Here is a 21190-nt window from a genome sequence, read left to right on the forward strand (position 1 = left end):
GTGTTTGCTATAGGCATCCTTGAATACAGACTATAGCGTGTATTAATGGGAGTATAGTGTCCACAGTTCAATAATGGAGACGTCTATCCCTTTCTCTGTGTGTCAGGCAGCACCTAGGGAATTCTTTTTATTTCTGGTTGTCAGGTTTTTTTTTTTTTTTTTTTTAAGAGACAAGGTCTCACTCAGTCACCCAGGCTGGAGTGCAGTGGTGTGATCATAGCTAACTGTAACCTGAAACTCCTGGGCTCAAGCAAGCAAGCCCTCTCAGCCTCCTAGCTATGACTACAGGCATGCACCACAATACCCAGCTAATTTTTTTTTTTTTTTTTTTGAGATGGAGTCTCGCTGTGTCACCCAGGCTGGAGTGCAGTGGCCGGATCTCAGCTCACTGCAAGCTCCGCCTCCTGGGTTTACGCCATTCTCCTGCCTCAGCCTCCCGAGTAGCTGGGACTACAGGTGCCCACCACCATGCCCAGCTAGTTTTTTGTATTTTTTAGTAGAGACAGGGTTTCACCGTGTTAGCCAGGATGGTCTCGATCTCCTGACCTCGTGATCCACCCGTCTTGGCCTCCCAAAGTGCTGGGATTACAGGCTTGAGCCACTGCACCCGGCCTTAATTTTTTTTTTTTAATTATTTTTCATAGAGATAGCATCTTGCTATGTTGCCCAGGCTGGTCTCAAACTCCTGGCTTCAAGCAATCGTCCCACCTTGGTCTTCCAAAGTGCTGGGATTACAAGCATGAACCACTGGGCCCACCCAGTTGTCAGGTTTTAAAAGGGACACAGACAAGCTGAAGCTTGTGTGGGGAACAGTCTCAGGGTGTTGAGACATTCAAAGCCATATCATATAAGTAATGTGGGAGGGATGTGAGTTGTTTAGCCTGGAGAAAAATGACTTATCCAAGCATGTGTTGGACATCTTTATGTAGTAAAAGGTCATGTGAAAAGAGCTTAGATTGATCGAGGGTATGGCTACGGGAGAAGATTGAGAGCTGGTAAGTAAGTGTAAGTTAAAGGACAAAATATTTCTGCTCATTATAAGGAAACAGTTTCCCCTTATTGAACCCTCTGAGGAAGGCATCAGTGGGGTGCAGCGGCCTAGACCAAAGATGTTATTAAGGGTATTCAAACATCAGATTGATGGTTGTACCCAAAAATGTTTAAGGCGCCAAAAAACTCCATGATTTTTGCGACATTCCATGATATCTTGTAATAACTAACTGCAGCCTCGCCACCTGGATTCAAGTAATTCTCCTGTCTCAGCCTCCCAAGTAGCTGAGACTACAGGTGCGTGCCACTACGCCTGGCTAATTTTTATATTTTTAGTAGAGATGGGGTTTCACCATATTGGTCAGGATGGTCTCAAACTCCTGACCTCAGGTGATCCACCTGCCTCGGCCTCTCAAAGTGCTGGGATTACAGGCGTGAGCCACTGTGCCTAGCCACAAATAATATTTTGATGAACAGAATTTCTTCTTTTTATTTGTAAAAATATAGAGATGAGGTTTCGCTATGTTGCCCAGGTTGTTCTTGAATGCCTGGTCTCAAGTGATCCTCCAACCTTGGCCTCCCAAAGTGCTGGGATTACAGGCATGAGCTACTGCACCCATCTCAGAATTTGTCTATGTTTACAGTATTATCAATGGGTAGACAGCTAATTGCACAGAATATAAACAAGGAAAGGTAGATTTTTATTAATGTGTACATTTTCCTTAATTCCTGATTTATTCAGGCCCAGCCTTCTTTGTTTCTGGTCCTGGATCTATGGGCCTGTGTAAATCTTTGTCACTTAGCTAAAAGGATTTCTTGAAAATCCTTGTAGTTATTTATTGAGCATTTACTGTGTACTAGGCACTATTATAGGTACTAGGGATACAGCAGTGAAAAAGAAAAAAAAAACCCTGTTATAGAGCTTATATCAGGGGAGGTAGGGAATAAACAATGCTAAGCATAGTTGTAATATCTCAGGTAGTGATAGGCCAAGATAAGAGGTTAGAAAGTGATGGCAAAGTGCTCTTGTTTGCTCTTGTTTTCCTGAGTAACACTCTTACTCCAGATACATGCATAGATCACTCACTCCTTCAATTTGTAAATCTCTGTTTAAATATAAAGGTAGCAGATCAGCCCTCCTTGATCTCTGCCAACTTAATATTTGAACAGACATTTAAAGGAAAAAAATATTACAGAAGTGGGAATCCCCAAAATACTTTCTAAAACTAGCTTTGGGCTGGGCACTATAGCTCATGCCTATAATCCCAGCACTTTGGGAGGCCAAAGAAGGAGGATCGCTTGAGGCCAGGAATTGGAGACCAGCCTGGGGAACACAGTGAGACTTTATCTCTTTAAAAAAATTAGCTGAACATGGTGGTGTGAGCCTGTAGTCCCAGTCACTTGGGAGGCTGAGGCAGGAGGATCGCCTGAGGCCAGGAGTTTACCAGCCTGGGGAGCATAGTGAGACTCTTTATCTATTTAAATAAAAATTAGCCTACCAGGCATGGTGGTGAGTGCCTGTAGTCCCAGCTACTCGGGAGGCTGAGGTCCATCGCCTGAGCCCAGGAATTCAAGGCTGTAGTGAGCTAGGATTGTGCTGCTGTACTCCAATGTGGGTGACAGAGGGAGACCCTGTCTCTAAAAAACAAACAAAAAAGTGATTTTGAAAAATGATAAAAGTAACAAATGCACATAGTAAGAAAAAAGTTCAAATAATGTAGGAGGGAATGCCATGAAAAGTAAAATATTATGTCCTCTCCTTGCCCCTCCCCTCAGCAGTGCACCTTTAAAATAAACGTCTTAGGAGCAGAGATAAAAGTCTTTGCTTTATGCCCTTTTCGTAGAAATTCCCCTTAGAAGAGACATGTCCTATATTTCCACTGTCAGTGTTTTCTGCTGCTGGGGTTGGGGCATGCCTCTGAGAGAATAAGCCCAGAAATAGTTACAGCTTCCAACCCAGAGACCTGCACTTGGATAACTGTGTACACATGACTTCCTGCTATGGTTGCTTATGCATGTTTGTGATTATTAATGGGATATTAATGTTTAGTCTGTCATTAGTCAACAGGCAGAGCTCGCCCTGCAGGAGGCAATTAGGATTGCCCAGGAGTCCAACGATCACGTGTGTCTCCAGCATTGTTTGGTGAGGCCGTCCTCTGGTCTTGGGAGTTTTGTTCACGGGTTGAGTTGGCCTTCACAAGGCCCCATTTGAATTGGGTTGTTTTGCAGTTGGAGCAGAGATCTTCAGCAGTAAAAGGAAACAAGTTAGGTGGTCATGGGAATTCAGAAAGGGCAACCTAGCTTTACTTATCTTTCTTAATTCATGACATCTGTGTTGCTTTTGGCATATATCTGGTCTACAAAGTTTAATGCAACTTGCCATGAAAGAAGAGAAAAAACCTTTATCACATTTAGGACTGGCATTAACAAAAGATATATGCTACACTTAGTAACTGGGTGAGATGTAGTCCTGTAATAGCAAAATCACCAAGCACAAGTGGAACACAGAAGCTACTTGACAAGCACCTGAGAATCTTATTTCTCAATTAAAGGCCATCTAGGAGCTTCATGATTTTTTTCTGAAACACCTGCCCCTCAGTGGCTGGCAGGTGAAGCAGAACAATGACTCGTTTATTTCAGCCTGGCTTTAATGGTGTTGATATGTTTGACAGGTCTCATTGAGATTCTTGATATTTCTTGAAAGAGTATCTGAGAGGATTCATTTTGTCCCTTTTAAATTCCTTCTTATGACCACATTGATATTTCACTAGAACATCAGCCCATTGCCATTGTTATGATATATTTTGATGATTTCTCTTGCCAGAGCTGGCTTTATGTGCTGGGGCAGAAGAGATCCGATAGCTATGTTCTGCTGGAGCATTCTGTGAAGAAAGCAGTACATTTTGGGTTACCGGTAAGGCTCATCTTTCTGTGCTGTGAGATTGTTTCCATAAATGGTCGAGCCTTTGTCTCTTTTTCTGCCCACCTCTGTCATTAACCAGCGATAGATTTAGAATGGGTTTCAAAGTGTGGTTTTATTCTTGGCAGTTTCATATGACTTTAATTATTAATCAGACCACTAAATTCTGTGTGGTAGGTTTTTCTCTGTTCCCTGTATCCTAATAACATCTGTGGAAATTCCCTTTACCAATTTGATAAGAGATTGTTGTTTAGTTTATTGAGCAACATTAATTTTAGCACATAGTCACGTAGAAAAATTTTAGCAAAGGCTTATTTTTAAACCAGGGATTGGTGAACTTTCCAGCCCTTAGGCCAAATCTGGCTTTCTGCCTACTTAGGGGCTTCAGGCTGAGTGGATTTTACAATTTTAAGTGATTGGGGAAAAAATGAACAACAGAGAAGAAATGTGTGACAGAAACCAAACGTGGCCTGAAAAATTGAAATTATTTACTCTCTGGCCCTTTATAGAACAAGTTTGCTGATCCTTGTTTTAAACAATAAACAAAGCCAGGAACCAATAAACCTGACAGGCAGATTTGTCCTTTCTCGTTTTGAGTGATAGGGAAGGCCGTGAATTATAGTCCTCAATGACATACACAGAGGGACATTGAAAAGACTTATCTGGCCAGGCGCAGTGGCTCACACCTGTAATCCCAGCACTTTGGGAGGCTGAGGTGGGTGGATCACCTGAGGTCAGGAGTTCGAGACCAGCCTGGCCAACATGGTGAAACCCGGTCTCTACTAAAAACACAAAATTAGCCGGGTGTGGTGAAACATGCCTGTGATCCCAGTTACTTAAGAGGCTGAGGCAGGAGAATCGCTTGAACCTGGGAGGCGGAGGTTGCAGTGAGCCGAGATTGCGCCATTGCACTCCAGCCTGGACAACAAGAATGAAATTCCATCTCAAAAAAAAAGGAAGCACAAGCTTGGAGAACCTTATTCTCACTCAGAAACACCTATTGAAAACTAGACCATAGGCAGTGGGACTGCTTAAGCATTCTGTCTTATGAAGTTTGTGACAGACTTTGGTAAAATAGAAAGTAATTATGTGTAGTAATTTAATGTATACACTTTAAAATCTGGGCCTGGCGCGGTGGCTCACGCCTGTAATCCCAGCACTTTGGGAGGCCAAGGCGGGTGGATCATGACGTCAGGAGTTTGAGACCAGCCTGACCAGTATGGTAAAAGCTCATCTCTACTAAAAATACAAAAATTAGCCGGGCGTGGTGGCGGGCACCTGTAGTCCCAGCTAGTTGGGAGGCTGAGGCAGAAGAATTGCTTGAACCAGGGAGGCGGAGGTTGCAGTGAGCCAAGATTGCGGCACCGCACTCCAGCCTGGGTGACAGAGCAAGACTCCGTCTCAAAAAACACCCAAAAACCAAAAAACAAATCTGTAGCTTGTCCTTTGATTCACACCTGGGAAAGAAACTTATACATACAGAATTGATTATAATGACAAAAGTGGCTCCTTGAACTAAGTGTAGGCTTAACTACAATTTTTGCCATGAATTTAAGCTGGCATTTTTTTTTTTTTTTTTTTTTTTTTTTGAGACGGAGTCTTGCTCTGTCCCCCAGGCTGGAGTGCAATGGCCACATCTCAGCTCACTGCAAGCTCCGCCTCCTGGGTTTACGCCATTCTCCTGCCTCAGCCTCCCGAGTAGCTGGGACTACAGGCACCCGCCACCTCGCCCGGCTAGTTTTTTGTATTTTTTAGTAGAGACGGGGTTTCACTGTGTTAGCCAGGATGGTCTCGATCTCCTGACCTCGTGATCCACCCGTCTTGGCCTCCCAAAGTGCTGGGATTACAGGCTTGAGCCACCGCGCCCGGCCTAAGCTGGCATTTTTTAGTTGAGCTTTCATCCTTGAAGATGACACCAAAAGTTAATGACAAGATAATTTTGTTGCTCATGATAGGCATCCTTTTTTGATCTCCTATTACATATGTGCACAGCACTGTTTGACATCTATTATTTCATTGTAATCCTTACGATAATTCTTTATGATAGGTTTGATGCCCATTTTACAGATGAGGAAGCTGAGGCTTAGCTAAGAAGCTAAGTGACTGGCCCTAAGTCACACAGTAAGTAGCAGAGGCAGTGTTTAAGTCCAGGTCCATCTAATGCTAAAGCCCTGCTGGCTCTTTCCCGTGTACCCTCTGCCTCTCTCCCAGACCCAGTTTTTCAGGAACACATCTCGTATGGATCAGGGTTAAGGCCAGGTTATAGGTACTTTCCTTTTAAATAGTGCTGTCACTGTGCATGTGCTGAAATGTGAAATCCACCACATTTCTGAAGAGCAAAACAAATTCTGTCATGTAATCTCTATCTTGGGTCGTGGGTATATCTGTCCCCTTAGTACCTCGCCTCCCTGGGAATACAGTCCCTTGTTCAACAGAGAGCTTTTGCTGGGAAGACGGCAAACAAGCTGATGGATGCCCTAAAGGACTCCGACCTCCTGCACTGGAAACACAGCCTGTCAGAGCTCATCGATATCAGCATCGCACAGAAAACGGCCATCTGGAGGCTGTATGGCCGCAGGTAGGTCTCCCAAGGCCCTGGGGGTGTAAATCCTTTAGAGAGAAGCAGGAGCTAGCAAACTGGTTCTGTGAAAGGCCGTACATACAAGATTTACCCGCCTTGGGCAGACGTTGTTCCTGCAGGGGATTAGACAAAATGTTTTATAGTCTAAAACATTTTGTATTTTGCACAGACTGAAAAGTTTTTTCCCATGCATGTTCCTTCTTACTCCTCCCAACCACTCTGTGAGGTAACGGGTGGGTGATCTCCATGCTGGGAGAGTAAACCAAGGTTCACACATCTGATCTACCCGAGATTGCAAACGCAGTTAACAAGTGACAGAGAAAGGACTCAAACCCATGTCATCTGACTCCAAGCACCGGGCTCCTCTGCTCTGTGACAGGAACCTTTCTTCCTGTTCATAGCAGGCATGATCCATGGTTGCTCTAGTTGAGTGTCACCTGAACCCCAAAGCTATTATGTAAAGAAACTTGCTTTTCTGTTAACTGAGGTGTTTTCTGTGGAATATTTTCAGCTTCTTGCGTACTTTCCCATTTAGCCACTTTTAGCCTGGAAGTAAACTTTGTTGCGGGATTTTAATCCTGGAGTTCTGTTGCTACCTCACCCCTCACTTAGACAGTCTGTTTCTAGGAATTCAGTAATGAAAGGAAGTGCCTTTTTTTACCAGTCTTGTTTTTGTATTTCAGATAATTTTTTGGCACGATGTGCTCTGAAACAGCTGCAGACACTGGCCACTGCTTACATTGCCAGAGCAGCCTGTGCCAGGATGGCATCGGGTCTGAATTCACCCGTGAAAACTAATTAACATACTATGACTGCAGGGACCATGGGGGTGGGGGCGGGGGGATCTGGGAGCACGCACTCCCAGCTGTGCCCTAACCACTACGTGTCTCCTCGCGCTGCACATCCAGGATGCTTTTCTGCTTTTCTTATCCTGAGGGCAGGGTTGCTGGCACTGGGAGGCAGCTGCTCCCAAGAAAGCCAGAGCCTGTGAGGTGTTTGACTTTACGCCTCCACTCAAGATAGCTGACGGGCATGGCCAAAGGGCAGCCAGGTCTGCTGCTGAAAGGAAATCCTGTTCCCTCTCCCCACCCAGCACCATGGCCCTGCAACAGGCCCAGATGTTGCTGAGCATGAACAGCCTGGAGGCGGTGAATGCGGGCGTGCAGCAGAACAACACGGAGTCCTTTGCTGTCGCACTCTGCCACCTCGCAGAGCTACACGCGGAGCAGGTAGGCAGGTGGCCGGGCCCACGTGCTTCTGGGGCAATGGAGGCTCTACCATTTCTCTCCTCTAGTGCTTGAGGAAAGCACTGGACACGTGTTGGACAGGTCTGCTCAACGATGTGGCTGAAAGAGTGAAACCCCACCAGTGGAAGGGGACCAAGTGTGGAGTCTGCAAAGTTGTTTGAATTTGGGGTGTTTTTTTGGCATCAGTGAAGGGAATTCTAAGAGGTCAGCCAGTTTCATGTAACTAAGGAAATAAATAGGATTCTTTGACATTTAAGGTAGTAGAGGTTTGTGTGTTTTAGGAGAGAGGAGAGTATAATAGAAGTATAGCTGAGATCATAATAACTAATGTTGGTTGTAAATTTCTTCTGTGCCAGTCCCTGTGCCTATTTTATGTGTACTGTCTTATAGAATCCACTTTATAGGCTCAGGTTTGTTGTTATCCTTGTTTCACAGAACTAAAGACTGAGGTCGTGGGAGCTAAATCCTGTATCCAACACCCATAAATGTCAGAGACAGGTTTCCAACCCAAACCTGGTTGACTCTAAAAAAGAGCAGTGGGAATGGGACATAATCTTGATGACTTCCAGCCCAAGTAATCTGACGAGATTCTCTTTATATGGGATCAATTAGTGTATCTCTTCTGCTACTATAGGCTTTATCTTCCCTTTGTTCAAAATGTCTTCTTTCATGGGAAAGAGTCAGGGAAAGCTATTTTATCTAAAGCCCTCCATCTCACTAAACACTGCCGTGGCAATCCAGACGTTTCCTTGATCATATTTTTCTCTTCTTCTTTGTGATACCTGTTACTGTTAGATTGCATCATAATACTCAATATTTCCCTAATTGCAGCCTAAAGATTTTTGAGTGATTTCCACTCCTTTCAGAGGTCTAGAAATACTTCCCTATAGCAAACATGTTAGCATTTTACAGTCTCTTACATGGCTGTGTAAACTGAGGGGTGGATGGGCCCTGACTGATGGGTTCCATGGTGCTTTGCCAGCTGGTTTCTTCCCGTGCCTGGGAAGCACCGCCTGTGTTTTCTGAGGTTGAAAGGGCTGGCTGGTTGCCTTCCCCCCGGGAATGTTGCAGGTCTGTCTCTCGCTTGTTTCTTCCCTCTTTGTGGCACTGGCACCTCTTTAACATCACTTCACTTTCTTTCCTGGTGCCATGGATAAGAGGAGCATCTGGTAATGAATGAGTTGGTGAACATATTGAAGTATTTAGGTGTTTTTTGTTTTGTTTTTTTGAGACAGAGTCTCTTTCTGTCACCCAGGCTGGAGTGCAGTGGCTCAATCTCGGCTCACTGCAAGCTCTGCCTCCCAGGTTCACACCATTCTCCTGCCTCAGCCTCCCAAGTAGCTGGGACTACAGGCACCCATCACCATGCCCATCACCATGCCACCAGCCTATTTTTTTGTATTTTTAGTAGAGACGGGGTTTCACCACGTTGGCCAGGATGGTCTCTATCTCTTGACCTCGTGATCCACCCACTTCGGCCTCCCAAAGTGCTGGGATTACAGGCATGAGCCACCATGCCTGGCCAATATTTAGTTTTTTTTTGAGACAGAGTCTTGCTCTGTCACCCAGGCTGGAGTGCAGTGGCATGATCTTGGCTCACTGCAACCTCCGCCTCTGGGGTTCAAGCAATTCTCGTTTCTCAGTCTCCCGAATAGCTGGGACTACAGGTGTACACCACTATACCCAGCTAATTTTTGTATTTTTAGTAGAGATGAGATTTCACCATGTTGGCCAGGATAGTCTCAAACTCCTAGCCTCATGTGATCTGCTTCCTCAGCCTCCCAAAGTGCTAGGATTATAGATGTGAGCCACTGTGCCTGGCAAAATTATTATTTTTTACTACTAGAATAGAAAACTACTTTTCAAAAACCTTAGTCTTGGTTCAATTCTTTTTTTTTATTTTTAATTTTAAATTTATTTTTAATTTAATTTTATTTTTTTGAGAGGGAGTCTCACCCTGTCACCTAGGCTGGAGTGCAATGGTGCGATCTCAGCTCATTGCAACCTCCACCTCCTGGGTTCAAGTGATTCTCCTACCTCAGCCTCCCAAGTAGCTAGGATTACAGGTGTGTGTCACTACACCCAGCTAATTTTTGTATTTTTTGTAGAGATGGGTTCTTACCATGTTGGTCAAGCTGGTCTCAAACTCCTGATCTCAAATGATCCATCCACCTCAGCTTCCCAAATTGTTGGGATTACAGGCGTTAGCCACCGTGCCCAGCCAATTTTTAATTTTTTTTGAGACAGGGTCTCGCTCTATCACCAGGGCTGGAGTGTAGTGGTGCAATCACAGCAAACTGCAGCCTCAACCTTTTGGGCTCAAGTGATCCTCCCACCTCAGCCTCCTCAGTAGCTGAGACTACAGGAGCATGCGACCACACAGTTAATTAAAATATCTTTTTGTAGAGATGGAATCTCACTATGTTGCCCAGGCTAGTCTCAAACTTCTGGGCTCAAGCAGTCCTCCCACTTCAGCTTCACAGTGTTGGGATTACCACACCCAGTGTATTTTTTATTTTTTATTTTTTATTTTTTTTTTTTTTTGAGACGGAGTCTCGCTCTGTCGCCCAGGCTGGAGTGCAGTGGCACGATCTCGGCTCACTGCAAGCTCCGCCTCCCGGGTTCACGCCATTCTCCTGCCTCAGCCTCCCGAGTAGCTGGGACTACAGGCGCCCACAACCGCGCCCGGCTAATTTTTTGTATTTTTAGTAGAGACGGGGTTTCACCGTGGTCTCGATCTCCTGACCTTGTGATCCGCCCGCCTCGGCCTCCCAAAGTGCTGGGATTACAGGCTTGAGCCACCGCGCCCGGCCTATTTTTTATTTTTTTTAAGAGATGGAGTCTCACTGTTGCCCAGGATGGAGTGCAGTGGCACAATTAGAGCTCACAGCAGCCTTGAACTCCACCTCAACCTGCCCAGTAGCTGGGACTATAGGTGCACACCACCTCACCCAGCTAATTATTTTAATTCTTGTTTCTTAGAGATGGAATCTTTCTGCGTTGTGTTGCCCAGGCTGGCCTTGAACTCCTGGCCTCAAGTGATCCTCCTGCCTTGGCCTCCCAAAGTGTTAGAATTACAGGTGTGAGTCACAGTGCCTTGTGGCTCAATTCTTTAGCTTTGTAACTTTGTCCAAGGCCATTTGTTAGAATTTTGTGTTTTTTTCCTGGGAGTAAGACCCTAAAAAGTAACCATGCTCTTTGGGTCTCTATTAGTAATGCCATCTGCATCCCCCTTTCACCTCTGGGCTTATGTGAAAAACCTGCTGATCCAATCATTGTTTGGCTTCAACAGCCAGGGTGTGTTAGGAAGCCTTTTAGTACACAACTAGAAGGTAGCTGCCTTTTTGTTTTAAGTCAGTCCTTTACCCTTTTCTTCATCTTGCCTTAGATCTTTCTAGTTTTAGAACATCAGCCATGTGGATATATATACTTACTGGGCTGATGACTGTCACATTTTTAATTAGACAAGTTAGACTCGCACCTGTGAAATTAAGTTTGGCCAGCTGCAGAGAAGGCAACTTTATCATGAGTCTCCAGTTACTCTTTTATTTCTTTTGTATCTGCTTCTGAAACTTTCCTCCAAGTCAATTTCATGGTGCACTTTGTTTTGTGGTATGGGAGTAATTGGGGTTTTGGTAAGCCTATAAATAAGTTATGGAGCTCAGAACTGCTTTCTGAGCTTCCTCTTGCAACCCAGAGGAAGTAGAGTGAATTCTTTCTCTAAGATAACCATTCTCCTTTTCTCTTTCTGTGTAATTCTAGCTCATCTTATATCATTCCTCTCTCAGTCTCAGGAATTGTAGGCCACAATGGGAATGTTTTTGGGGGATACTGCAGGATCTGTATCCCCATGCCCGACTCTGTGTGGCAGTCATGAAAATAATTGGTGAGACTGGCCAGTTAAAATCACAGGAATAATGATCTTTTGTTGTAATTCAATGTAATTTCTGCTTATTCACTTCAAATAAAAGTCCACTTGTGGCCTGAGCTTCTATGTAGACAAAAAGAGCATTACCTCATGAAAGGATTGAGACAAATTGAAAAGATTTCAGGATCAATAAGATAAACCTCCCAGCTGGGCGCTGTTTATCTTTATACTTGTAATCCCAGCACTTTGGGAGGCTGAAGCAGGCAAATCACTTGAGCTCAGGAGTTTGAGACCAGCCTATGCAACATGGCGAAACCCCGTATCTACAAAATATACAAAAATTAGCTGGATGTGGTGTGTGGTGGCGCACGGCTGTAGTTCCAGCTACTAGGGAGGCTGAGGTGGGAGGATTACTTGAGCCTAGGAGGCAGAGGTTGCAATGAGCTGAGATTGCATCACTACACTCCAGCCTGGGCAGTAGAGCAAAACTTTGTCTCAAAAAAAAAAAAAAAAAAAAAAAGATAAACATCCCAACAATATAAGAGTATTAAAAAAGTGATGAATGTATATTCACAGAAAAAGCATGGCCCAAAAACATGAAAACATTTCAATCTAGTCATTGAAATTAAATTTAAAGCAGTTAAGGTACTACTTTCACCAATTATATAAGCAAAGATACTTCAGTATTAGGGGAAGAAAAGCACATAGAGTTTTGGTATGAAAGTACTTGGTACATTTCTATAGGGTAATTTAGTAATATATCTCAAGGAACTTAAAAGTGCCTGTCATTTCTACTTCTAAGGTTTTTTGTTTGTTTGTTGTTGTTTTGTTTTTGAGATAGAGTTTCGCTCTGGGGCCAAGGCTAGAGTGCAGTGGCGTGATCTCGGCTCACTGCAACCTCTGCCTCCTGGGTTCAAGCAATTCTCCTGCCTTTGCATCCTGAGTAGCTGGGATTACAGGCGCATGCCACCACACCTGACTAGTTTTTTTGTACTTTTAGTAGAGACGAGGTTTCACCATGTTGGCCAGGCTGGTCTCAAACTCCTGGCCTCAAGTAATCTGCCCTCCTTGGCCTCCCAGAGTGCTGGGATTATAGGCGTGACCACTGCATCCAGCCTACTTCTAAGGTTTTATGCTAAGGAAATAATTGGACAAGTATGCAAAGCTGTGTGCACCAAGATATTCATTGTAGCATTTTTTAAATGGAAAATACTAGAAATAACCAAAATATCAAAAACTAGGAGATTATTTTCATGTACCATAATTGATTTACCCGATAAAATACTATGATGATACAGATCTGTATTTATTGACATTGAAAGATTTATTCATTCAACAAATATTCATTGGATGCCTACCATGTGGTAAACAGTGTTATAAGTAATTTATAAAAATATATGTAAGCCGGGCGTGGTGGCTCATGCCTGTAATCCCAGCATTTTGTGAGGCTGAGGTGGGGAGATCACCTGAGGTCAGGAGTTCGAGACCAGACTGGCCAACATGATGAAACCCTGTCTCTACTAAAAATATAAAAATTAGCTGGGTGTGGTGGTGTATGCCTGTAATCCCAGCTACTCGGGAGGCTGGAGCAGGAGAATTGCTTGAACTTGGGAGGTGGAGGTTGCAGTGAACTGAGACCGCACCACTGCACTCCAGCCTGGGTGAGACAGTGAGACTCTGTCTCAAAAAATATATATATAATTATTTTTGGAATAATTATATATTTTCAGTTTATGTGCATAAAAGAAGCATGGGAGATATGCCACAACATTAATTGTGATTATCTTTTCTGAGATTAAAAGTAATTTGTCACCAGGTGTGGTGGCTCAAGCCTGTAATCCCAGCACTTTGGGAGGCCGAGGTGGGCAGATTACGAGGTCGGGAGTTTGAGATCAGCCTGACCAACATGGTGAAATCCTGTCTCTACTAAAAATACAAAAATTAGCTGGGCATGGTGGCGCGTGCCTGTAGTCCCAGCTACTTGGGAGGCTGAGGCAGGAGAATCGCTTGAACCTGGGAGGCAGAGGTTGCAGTGAGCCGAGATCTCGCCATTGCACTCCAGCCTAGGCGACAGAGTGAGACTGTCTCAAAAAAAAAAAAACCAAAACAAACAATAAAAACAACAACAACAAAAAAAACCCAAAAGTAATTTGTCAGCTGGGCACATTGGCTCATGCCTGTAATCCCAGCACTTGAGGAGGCTGAGGTGGGTGGATTGCTTGAGGCCGGGAGTTTGAGACCAGCCTGGCCAAACATGGCAAAACCCTGCCTCTACTAAAAGTGCAAAAATTAGCTGAGTATGATGGCACATGCCTGTATTTGTAGCTATTTGGGAGGTGGGGGCTAAGGCATCAGAATTGCTAGAACCCAGGAGGAGGAGGTTGCAGTGAGTCAAGCTCACGCCACTGCACTCCAGCCTGGATGACAGAGCAAGATTCTGTCTCAAAAAAAAAAAAAAAAAAAGTATTTTGTGTAGCCAGGTGTGGTGGCATGCACCTGTATTCCCTGCTACTCGGGAGGCTGAGATGAGAGGATTGATTGAGCCTAGGAATTTGAGGCTGCAGTGAGCTGAGATCAAGCCATTGCACTCCGGACTGGGAAACAGCAAGACCTGTCTCAAAAAAAAAAAGAAAAGAAAAGAAAAGAAAAAAGTAATTTGTCTGTTCTTGTTTACATGTATTTTGTAAGTGTTTTCCTAGAATGGATATGTCTTATGTGTGTAATTTAAAAAAAATTTTTTTTTTTTTGGCCGGGCGCGGTGGCTCAAGCCTGTAATCCCAGCACTTTGGGAGGCCGAGACGGGCGGATCACGAGGTCAGGAGATCGAGACCATCCTGGCTAACACGGTGAAACCCCGTCTCTACTAAAAAATACAAAAAAACTAGCCGGGCGAGGTGGCGGGCGCCTGTAGTCCCAGCTACTTGGGAGGCTGAGGCAGGAGAATGGCGTAAACCCGGGAGGCGGAGCTTGCAGTGAGCCGAGATCCGGCCACTGCACTCCAGCTCGGGTGACAGAGCGAGACTCCGTCTCAAAAAAAAAAAAAAAAAAAAAAAAAAAAAAAAATTTTTTTTTTTTGAGATGGAGTTTCGCTCTTGTTGCCTAGGCTAGAGTGCAATGGCACGATCTTGGTGCACTGCAACCTCTGCCTCCCGGGTTCAAGCGATTCTCCTGCCTCAGCCTCCCAAGTAGCTGGGACTACAGGCATGAGCCACCATGCCCAGATAATTTTGTATTATCAGTAGAGACGGGATTTCTCCATGTTGGTCAGGCTGGTCTTGAACTCCCGACCTCAGGGGATCCACCCGTCTTGGCCTCCCAAAGTGCTGGGATTACAGGTGTGAGCCACCATGCCTGGCCTTGAAATTTTTTAAAAAATAAAATGTATTAGTCTTTTAAAAATGGCCCTTAGAAATTTGAGTCTCTGGCCGGACACAGTGGCTCACGCCTGTAATTCCAGCACTTTGAGAGGCCGAGGTGGGCGGATCACGAGGTCAGGAGATCGAGACCATCCTGGCTAGCACAGTGAAACCCCGTCTCTACTAAAAATACAAAAAAATTAACCGGGCATGGTGACGGGCGCCTGTGGTCCCAGCTACTGGGGAGGCTGAGACAAGAGAATGGCATGAACACGGGAGGCGGAGCTTGCAGTGAGCCAAGATGGTGCCACTGCACCCCAGCCTGGGCAGCAGAGCGAGACTCTCTCTCAAAAAAAAAAAAAAAAAGAAAGAAATTTGAGTCTCTGACCAGTATCTCTCAGGGTGCTGCATCAAGAACAGGTGAATCTGTCACCATCTGTGCATGGTACAGCAGGTGTGGCTTCAACACAGGTTATGCTGATCAAATTGTGTCTTTCTACTTTAGGGCTGTTTTGCTGCAGCTTCTGAAGTGTTAAAGCACTTGAAGGAACGATTTCCGCCTAATAGTCAGCACGCCCAGGTAATCTGCCTTTTGCATGGTATTAGATTTATTTCTGACAATAATAGCTTTTATTATAATATAAAGTGGGATATAATCTCCCCTCAGAAAAATAATATTGAGCTAAAAAGGAACTTGTCAAAGGATGTTTACAAGTATGATATTACTTATACAAAGTTTAAAAACACAGGCTTACACTCTATGTTGTTTAAAGACAAGTGTATATGTTGTAAAAGTATAAAAAACATTAGGCCGGGCGCGGTGGCTGACGCCTGTAATCCCAGCACTTTGGGAGGCAGAGGCGGGCGGATCACAAGGTCAGGAGACCGAGACCACAGTGAAACCCCGTTTCTACTAAAAATACAAAATATTAGCCGGGCGCGGTGGCGGGCGCCTATAGTCCCAGCTACTCAGGAGGCTGAGGCAGGAGAATGGCGCGAACCCGGGAGGCGGAGCTTGCAGTGAGCCGAGATTGCGCCACTGCACTCCAGCCTGGGCGACAGAGCGAGACTCCGTCTCAAAAAAAAAAAAAAAAAAAAAAAAAAAAGTATAAAAAACATGAATAAGAATGATAAATACCAAATTGAGTGCCTACTTTGAAAAAAGAGAAAGGGAAGTAGAATTTGCAAAGGACTTCATCGGTATCTAATAGTATATGAAGCAGATAAAGCAAAATGTGAGTTGACAAAGTTGATGGTTGGCACACATCTATCTACTGTTTTATTCTCTGTGCTTTTTCACATACTTGAGATATTTTTAAAAAATTTTAAATACCCCCAAAAAAGAATGTGAGTGAATTATTGTAAGGGTATTTGCTAAGCAATCCAAAATATTTTTATATACTCATTGAGTAAGATAAACATTTGCCATTTTGTACTTAATTGTGTTTTTTTTTTTCTTACTAGTTATGGATGCTATGTGATCAAAAAATACAGTTTGACAGAGCAATGAATGATGGCAAATATCATTTGGCTGATTCACTTGTTACAGGAATCACAGCTCTCAATAGCATAGAGGGTGTTTATAGGTAAGAAACCTTGAAAATCTAATCCCAGAATAAAATAATTGGTAAATGGTTTTGTTTTTGTTTTATATGTGCATTAACTTATTTTAGCTTAGAAAAAAACTTTTTTTCCTATTTATTACTGGGAATAAGAAAATACAGATAAGCAGCTGGGCATGGTGGCTCACACCTGTAATTCCAGAACTTTGGGAGGCTGAGGTGGGCGCATCACTTGAGGTCAGGAGTTTGCGACCAGCCTGGCCAACATGGTGAAACCCTGTCTCTACTAAAAATACAAAAAATTAGCGAAGTGTGGTAGGCACCTGTAATCCCAGCTACTTGGGAGGCTGAGGGAGGATAATTGCTTGAACCCACAAGGCGGAGGTTGCAGTGAATCAAGATCGCATCACTGCACTCCAGCCTGGGCAACAGAGTGAGACTCTGTCTCCATAAAAAAAAAAAAAGAAAAAAGAAAATACAGACAAGTAAAATTAAGAAAATAAGTATCTCCCAGAGATAATCATTAACATGCTGTTATCTATAATTCCAGAATTTTTCCTGCCTGCATATATGTATGTGTGTATACACAGCATGCTCACATACATGCTTACACACACATTCATACACGCATACACTTTATTCTTTCAACAAAAATTAAATCAGGCACAGTTTTTCCCCTTGGGAGGTTTATAGTCTAATTGAATAAATAGCGATTCTTACCCTCAAAGTGACTAGTTAAAATATTTGTGTTCATTTTGATTCTGTTTCAGGAAAGCGGTTGTATTACAAGCTCAGAACCAAATGTCAGAGGCACATAAGCTTTTACAAAAATTGTTGGTTCATTGTCAGAAACTGAAGAACACAGAAATGGTGATCAGGTAAGGGGTCTCTTGTGCATCTCACGGAGACATGGTGGTGGATCTTCTCATCCTGTGTTTTCCTCTTTACGGTCAGTGTCCTACTGTCCGTGGCAGAGCTGTACTGGCGATCTTCCTCCCCTACCATCGCGCTGCCCATGCTCCTGCAGGCCTTGGCCCTCTCCAAGGAGTACCGGTTACAATACTTGGCCTCTGAAACGGTGCTGAACTTGGCTTTTGCGCAGGTAAGCCGATCTCTGTTTTTATAGCACATATTTGTGCTCAGGAGCTGGTGAGTCTGTGACTACTTTTGAGTATTGAAAGGATAATAATGAGTTTTCATTTGTTCATATTGAAGTCTGGAAAGGTAGTCTTCATGTGCTAGCCCTCCAAAGAAGCCTGTGGAGGTGTGAATGTGGTGGCAAACTGACACCTTCCAGTGGCGCTGGCTTTCCTGAGCTGTGTATTCAGTAAGGGGGACTTGCCTCTTTAGTGAGAACACCTGCCTCATATTAATGATTAGCTGACACAGAGTGATGCTTGATTTAGCAACAAGGGGGAGTGAATAAAGAAATGAGGAACACGGATGTTCATTGAAAACTTTTGGAAATCAAATTGTATTTTATGTTTGTTTTCTTTCTCCCTTAGTAAAGGCCACGAAGGAATTGACTCTTCATTTTCATCTATATTCCCTGGTACCTTATAGGCCCTACACATAGAAGGCTTTCAATAAATTTTTTTTTTTTTTTTTTTTTTTTTTTTTTGAGACGGAGTCTGGCTCTGTCGCCCAGGCTGGAGTGCAGTGGCTGGATCTCAGCTCACTGCAAGCTCCGCCTCCCGGGTTTGCGCCATTCTCCTGCCTCAGCCTCCCGAGTAGCTGGGACTACAGGCGCCCGCCACCTCGCCCGGCTATTTTTTTGTATTTTTTAGTAGAGACGGGGTTTCACATTAGCCAGGATGGTCTCGATCTCCTGACCTCGTGTTCCGCCCGTCTCGGCCTCCCAAAGTGCTGGGATTACAGGCTTGAGCCACCGCGCCCGGCCGCTTTCAATAAATATTAATCAATGAATGAGTGAAGGTCAAACTCTTGCAAGAATTTATTAATTAAAGGGGAGGTCTCCAAACTGGCTGTACATTAGAATTATTGTGGAGATTTAAAAAATATCTTCATACCTGAGGACTTGCCTCAGACCTACGGAGTCAGAATCTCTAGGGGTGGAGCTAAGGAATCTGTTTCTTACCGCCTTCCTTAGTGATTCTTTTTTTGTTTTTTTCTTGAGATAAAATGTACATGGCCAGGCGTGGTGGCTCACGCCTGTAATCCCAGCACTGTGGGAGGCCGAGGCGGGCAGGTCACAAGGTCAGGAGTTCGAGACTGGCCTGGCCAGCATGGTGAAACCCCATCTCTACTAAAAATACAAAAATTAGCCAGGCATGGTGGCGCATGCCTGTAATCCCAGCCACTCAGGAGGCTGAGGCAGGAGAAGGCGGGAGAATCACTTGACCCTGGGAGGCGGAGGTTGCAATGAGCTGGGATCGTGCCACTGTACTCCAGCCTGGGCAACAGAATGAGACTCCGTCTCCAAAAAAAAAAAGTACATAATATGAGATTTACCATTTTAACCATTTTAAAGTGTACATTTCAGTGGTTTTGAGAATATTGACAACGTTGTGCAACCATAACTGCTGTCTAATTTCAGACTATTTTCATTACACAAAAAAGGAAACTGTACCCATGAAGCAGGCCTTCCCCAGTCCTCCCTTCCCCTGGCCTCTGGTGACCTCTAACTGCTTTCTGTCTCTGTGAGTTTGCCTCTGCTGAACAATTTGCATAATCAGGCTCATATAAATGTGGCTTTTTTTGATTGGCTTCTTTTACTTAGCTTGATGTTTTCAGGTTTTATCCGTGTAGTAATAGGTATCAGTGCTTCATTCTTTTTCATGGCTGAATAATATTTCACTGTATGGTTAGATCACATTTTGCTTATCCATTCATCAGCTGATGGACATTTGGGTCTTTTCCACCTTTTGGCTATTATAAATAGCGGCTCTTACCATTTCTGTACAAGTTTTTGTTTGAATACCTGTTTTCATTTGATGCCTATGAATGGAATTGCTGAGTCATGATGATTTTGTGTTTAACTTCTTTTTTTTTTTTTTTTTTTTTTTTTTGAGACGGAGTCTCGCTCTGTCGCCCAGGCTGGAGTGCAGTGGCGCGATCTTGGCTCACTGCAAGCTCCGCCTCCCGGGTTCACGCCATTCTCCTGCCTCAGCCTCCCGAGTAGCTGGGACTACAGGCGCCCACAACCGCGCCCGGCTAATTTTTTTTTGTATTTTTAGTAGAGACGGGGTTTCACCGTGGTCTCGATCTCCTGACCTTGTGATCCGCCCGCCTCGGCCTCCCAAAGTGCTGGGATTACAGGCGTGAGCCACCGCGCCCGGCCTGTGTTTAACTTCTTAAGGAAATGCCACAGTGGCTGTACCATTTTCTTTCAACCAGCAATGTGTAAGGGTTCCAATATCTCCACAATCTTGCCAACCCTTGTTATTTTCCATTTTTTATTATTATATCCTTCTTAGTGGGTATGAATTGGTGTCTCATTGTGGTTTTAATATGCATTTCTCTAATGACTAATGATGTTGAGTATCTTTTCATGTGCTTATTGACCATTTGCATATGTTCTTTGGAGAAACGTCTATTCAGATCCTTTGCCTGTTTTCTGAGTTGTCTTTTTGATGTTCACTTGTAAAAATTATTTATATATTGTGGATACTAGACCCTTATCAGATATATAATTTGCAAATATTTTCTCCTATTCTGTGTTTGGTCTTTTCACTTTCTTGATAGTGTCTTTTGATATACAAAAGTTTAAAGTTTTTATGAAGTCCAACTTATTTTTATTTTGTTGCTTATGCTTTTGGTATCATATCCAATATACTGACAAATCTAATGTCATGAAGATTTTCTTCTATGTTTTCTTCTAACAGTATTATAGTTTTAATGCTTATGTTTAAATCTGAATAATTTTGAGTTTATATATACTATGAGATAGGGCTCCACTCTTACTCTGCTGCATGCAGATATAGGTTATTCTGGCACCATTTGTTGAAGACTTTTCTTTCCCCATTTAATGGTTTTGGCACCCCGGTTAGAAACCAATTGATCAAATAAAAAAAAATTGATTGTAAATATATAGATTTATTTCTGGACTCTGAATTCTATTCCCTTGATCTATATGTTATCCTTATGCCAGTACCACATTGTTTTGATTACTATAGCTTTGTACTAAGTTTTGAAATTAGGAGGTGGGAGTCTTCTTTGTTCTTTTTCAGGATTGTTTTGGCTATTCAGCATCCCTTGCAATTATATGTTGATTTTAGAATTAGCTTGTTCATTTCTGCAAAAACAGTAGTTGTAATTTTGATAGGGATTGTATTTGAATCTGTAGGTCAGTTTGGAGAATATTGCCATCTTAATACTATTGTCTTCCAACCCATGAACACAGGGTGTCTTTCCATTTACTTGGATCTTTAATTTACTTCAACAATATTTTGTAGCTTTCTGTGTATAAGTCTTTCACTTCCTTGGTTAAATTTATTCCTAAGTATTTTATTCTTTCTGATGGTAATTTAAATGAAATGTTTTTAAAAATTTATTTTTGGATTGCTCATTGTTAGTGTATATTGATCTTATATCCTGTAACTTTGCCAAACTTATTACCAGTAACAGGTTTTGGAGATTTTTTATGGTTTTGTATGTATAAGATCATGTCATCTGCAAATAGAGATAGTTTTACCTCATCCATTCC

At 43.4% G+C, this 21190-nt stretch overlaps 1 protein-coding gene across 4 annotated transcripts in view; it reads left to right on the top strand.

Annotated features, from left to right (window-relative positions):
* LOC105495493 (anaphase promoting complex subunit 5) overlaps positions 1 to 21190 on the top strand; it is a 46808-nt gene that overhangs the window by 18378 nt on the left and 7240 nt on the right. For 3 of the 4 annotated variants that reach the window (XM_071070945.1, XM_071070947.1, XM_071070948.1), the window contains 8 exons: positions 3052 to 3133; positions 3815 to 3904; positions 6307 to 6488; positions 7585 to 7720; positions 15468 to 15542; positions 16427 to 16548; positions 17295 to 17402; positions 17479 to 17626. In XM_071070945.1, the coding sequence (XP_070927046.1) occupies positions 3052 to 3133; positions 3815 to 3904; positions 6307 to 6488; positions 7585 to 7720; positions 15468 to 15542; positions 16427 to 16548; positions 17295 to 17402; positions 17479 to 17626 (943 nt within the window). The remainder of the gene's footprint in view (positions 1 to 3051; positions 3134 to 3814; positions 3905 to 6306; positions 6489 to 7584; positions 7721 to 15467; positions 15543 to 16426; positions 16549 to 17294; positions 17403 to 17478; positions 17627 to 21190) is intronic. The other variant, XM_071070946.1, reaches the window with a different exon arrangement.

Source organism: Macaca nemestrina, chromosome 10 (genome assembly GCF_043159975.1).
Source record: "Macaca nemestrina isolate mMacNem1 chromosome 10, mMacNem.hap1, whole genome shotgun sequence".
Classification (NCBI taxonomy): Eukaryota; Metazoa; Chordata; class Mammalia; order Primates; family Cercopithecidae; genus Macaca; species Macaca nemestrina.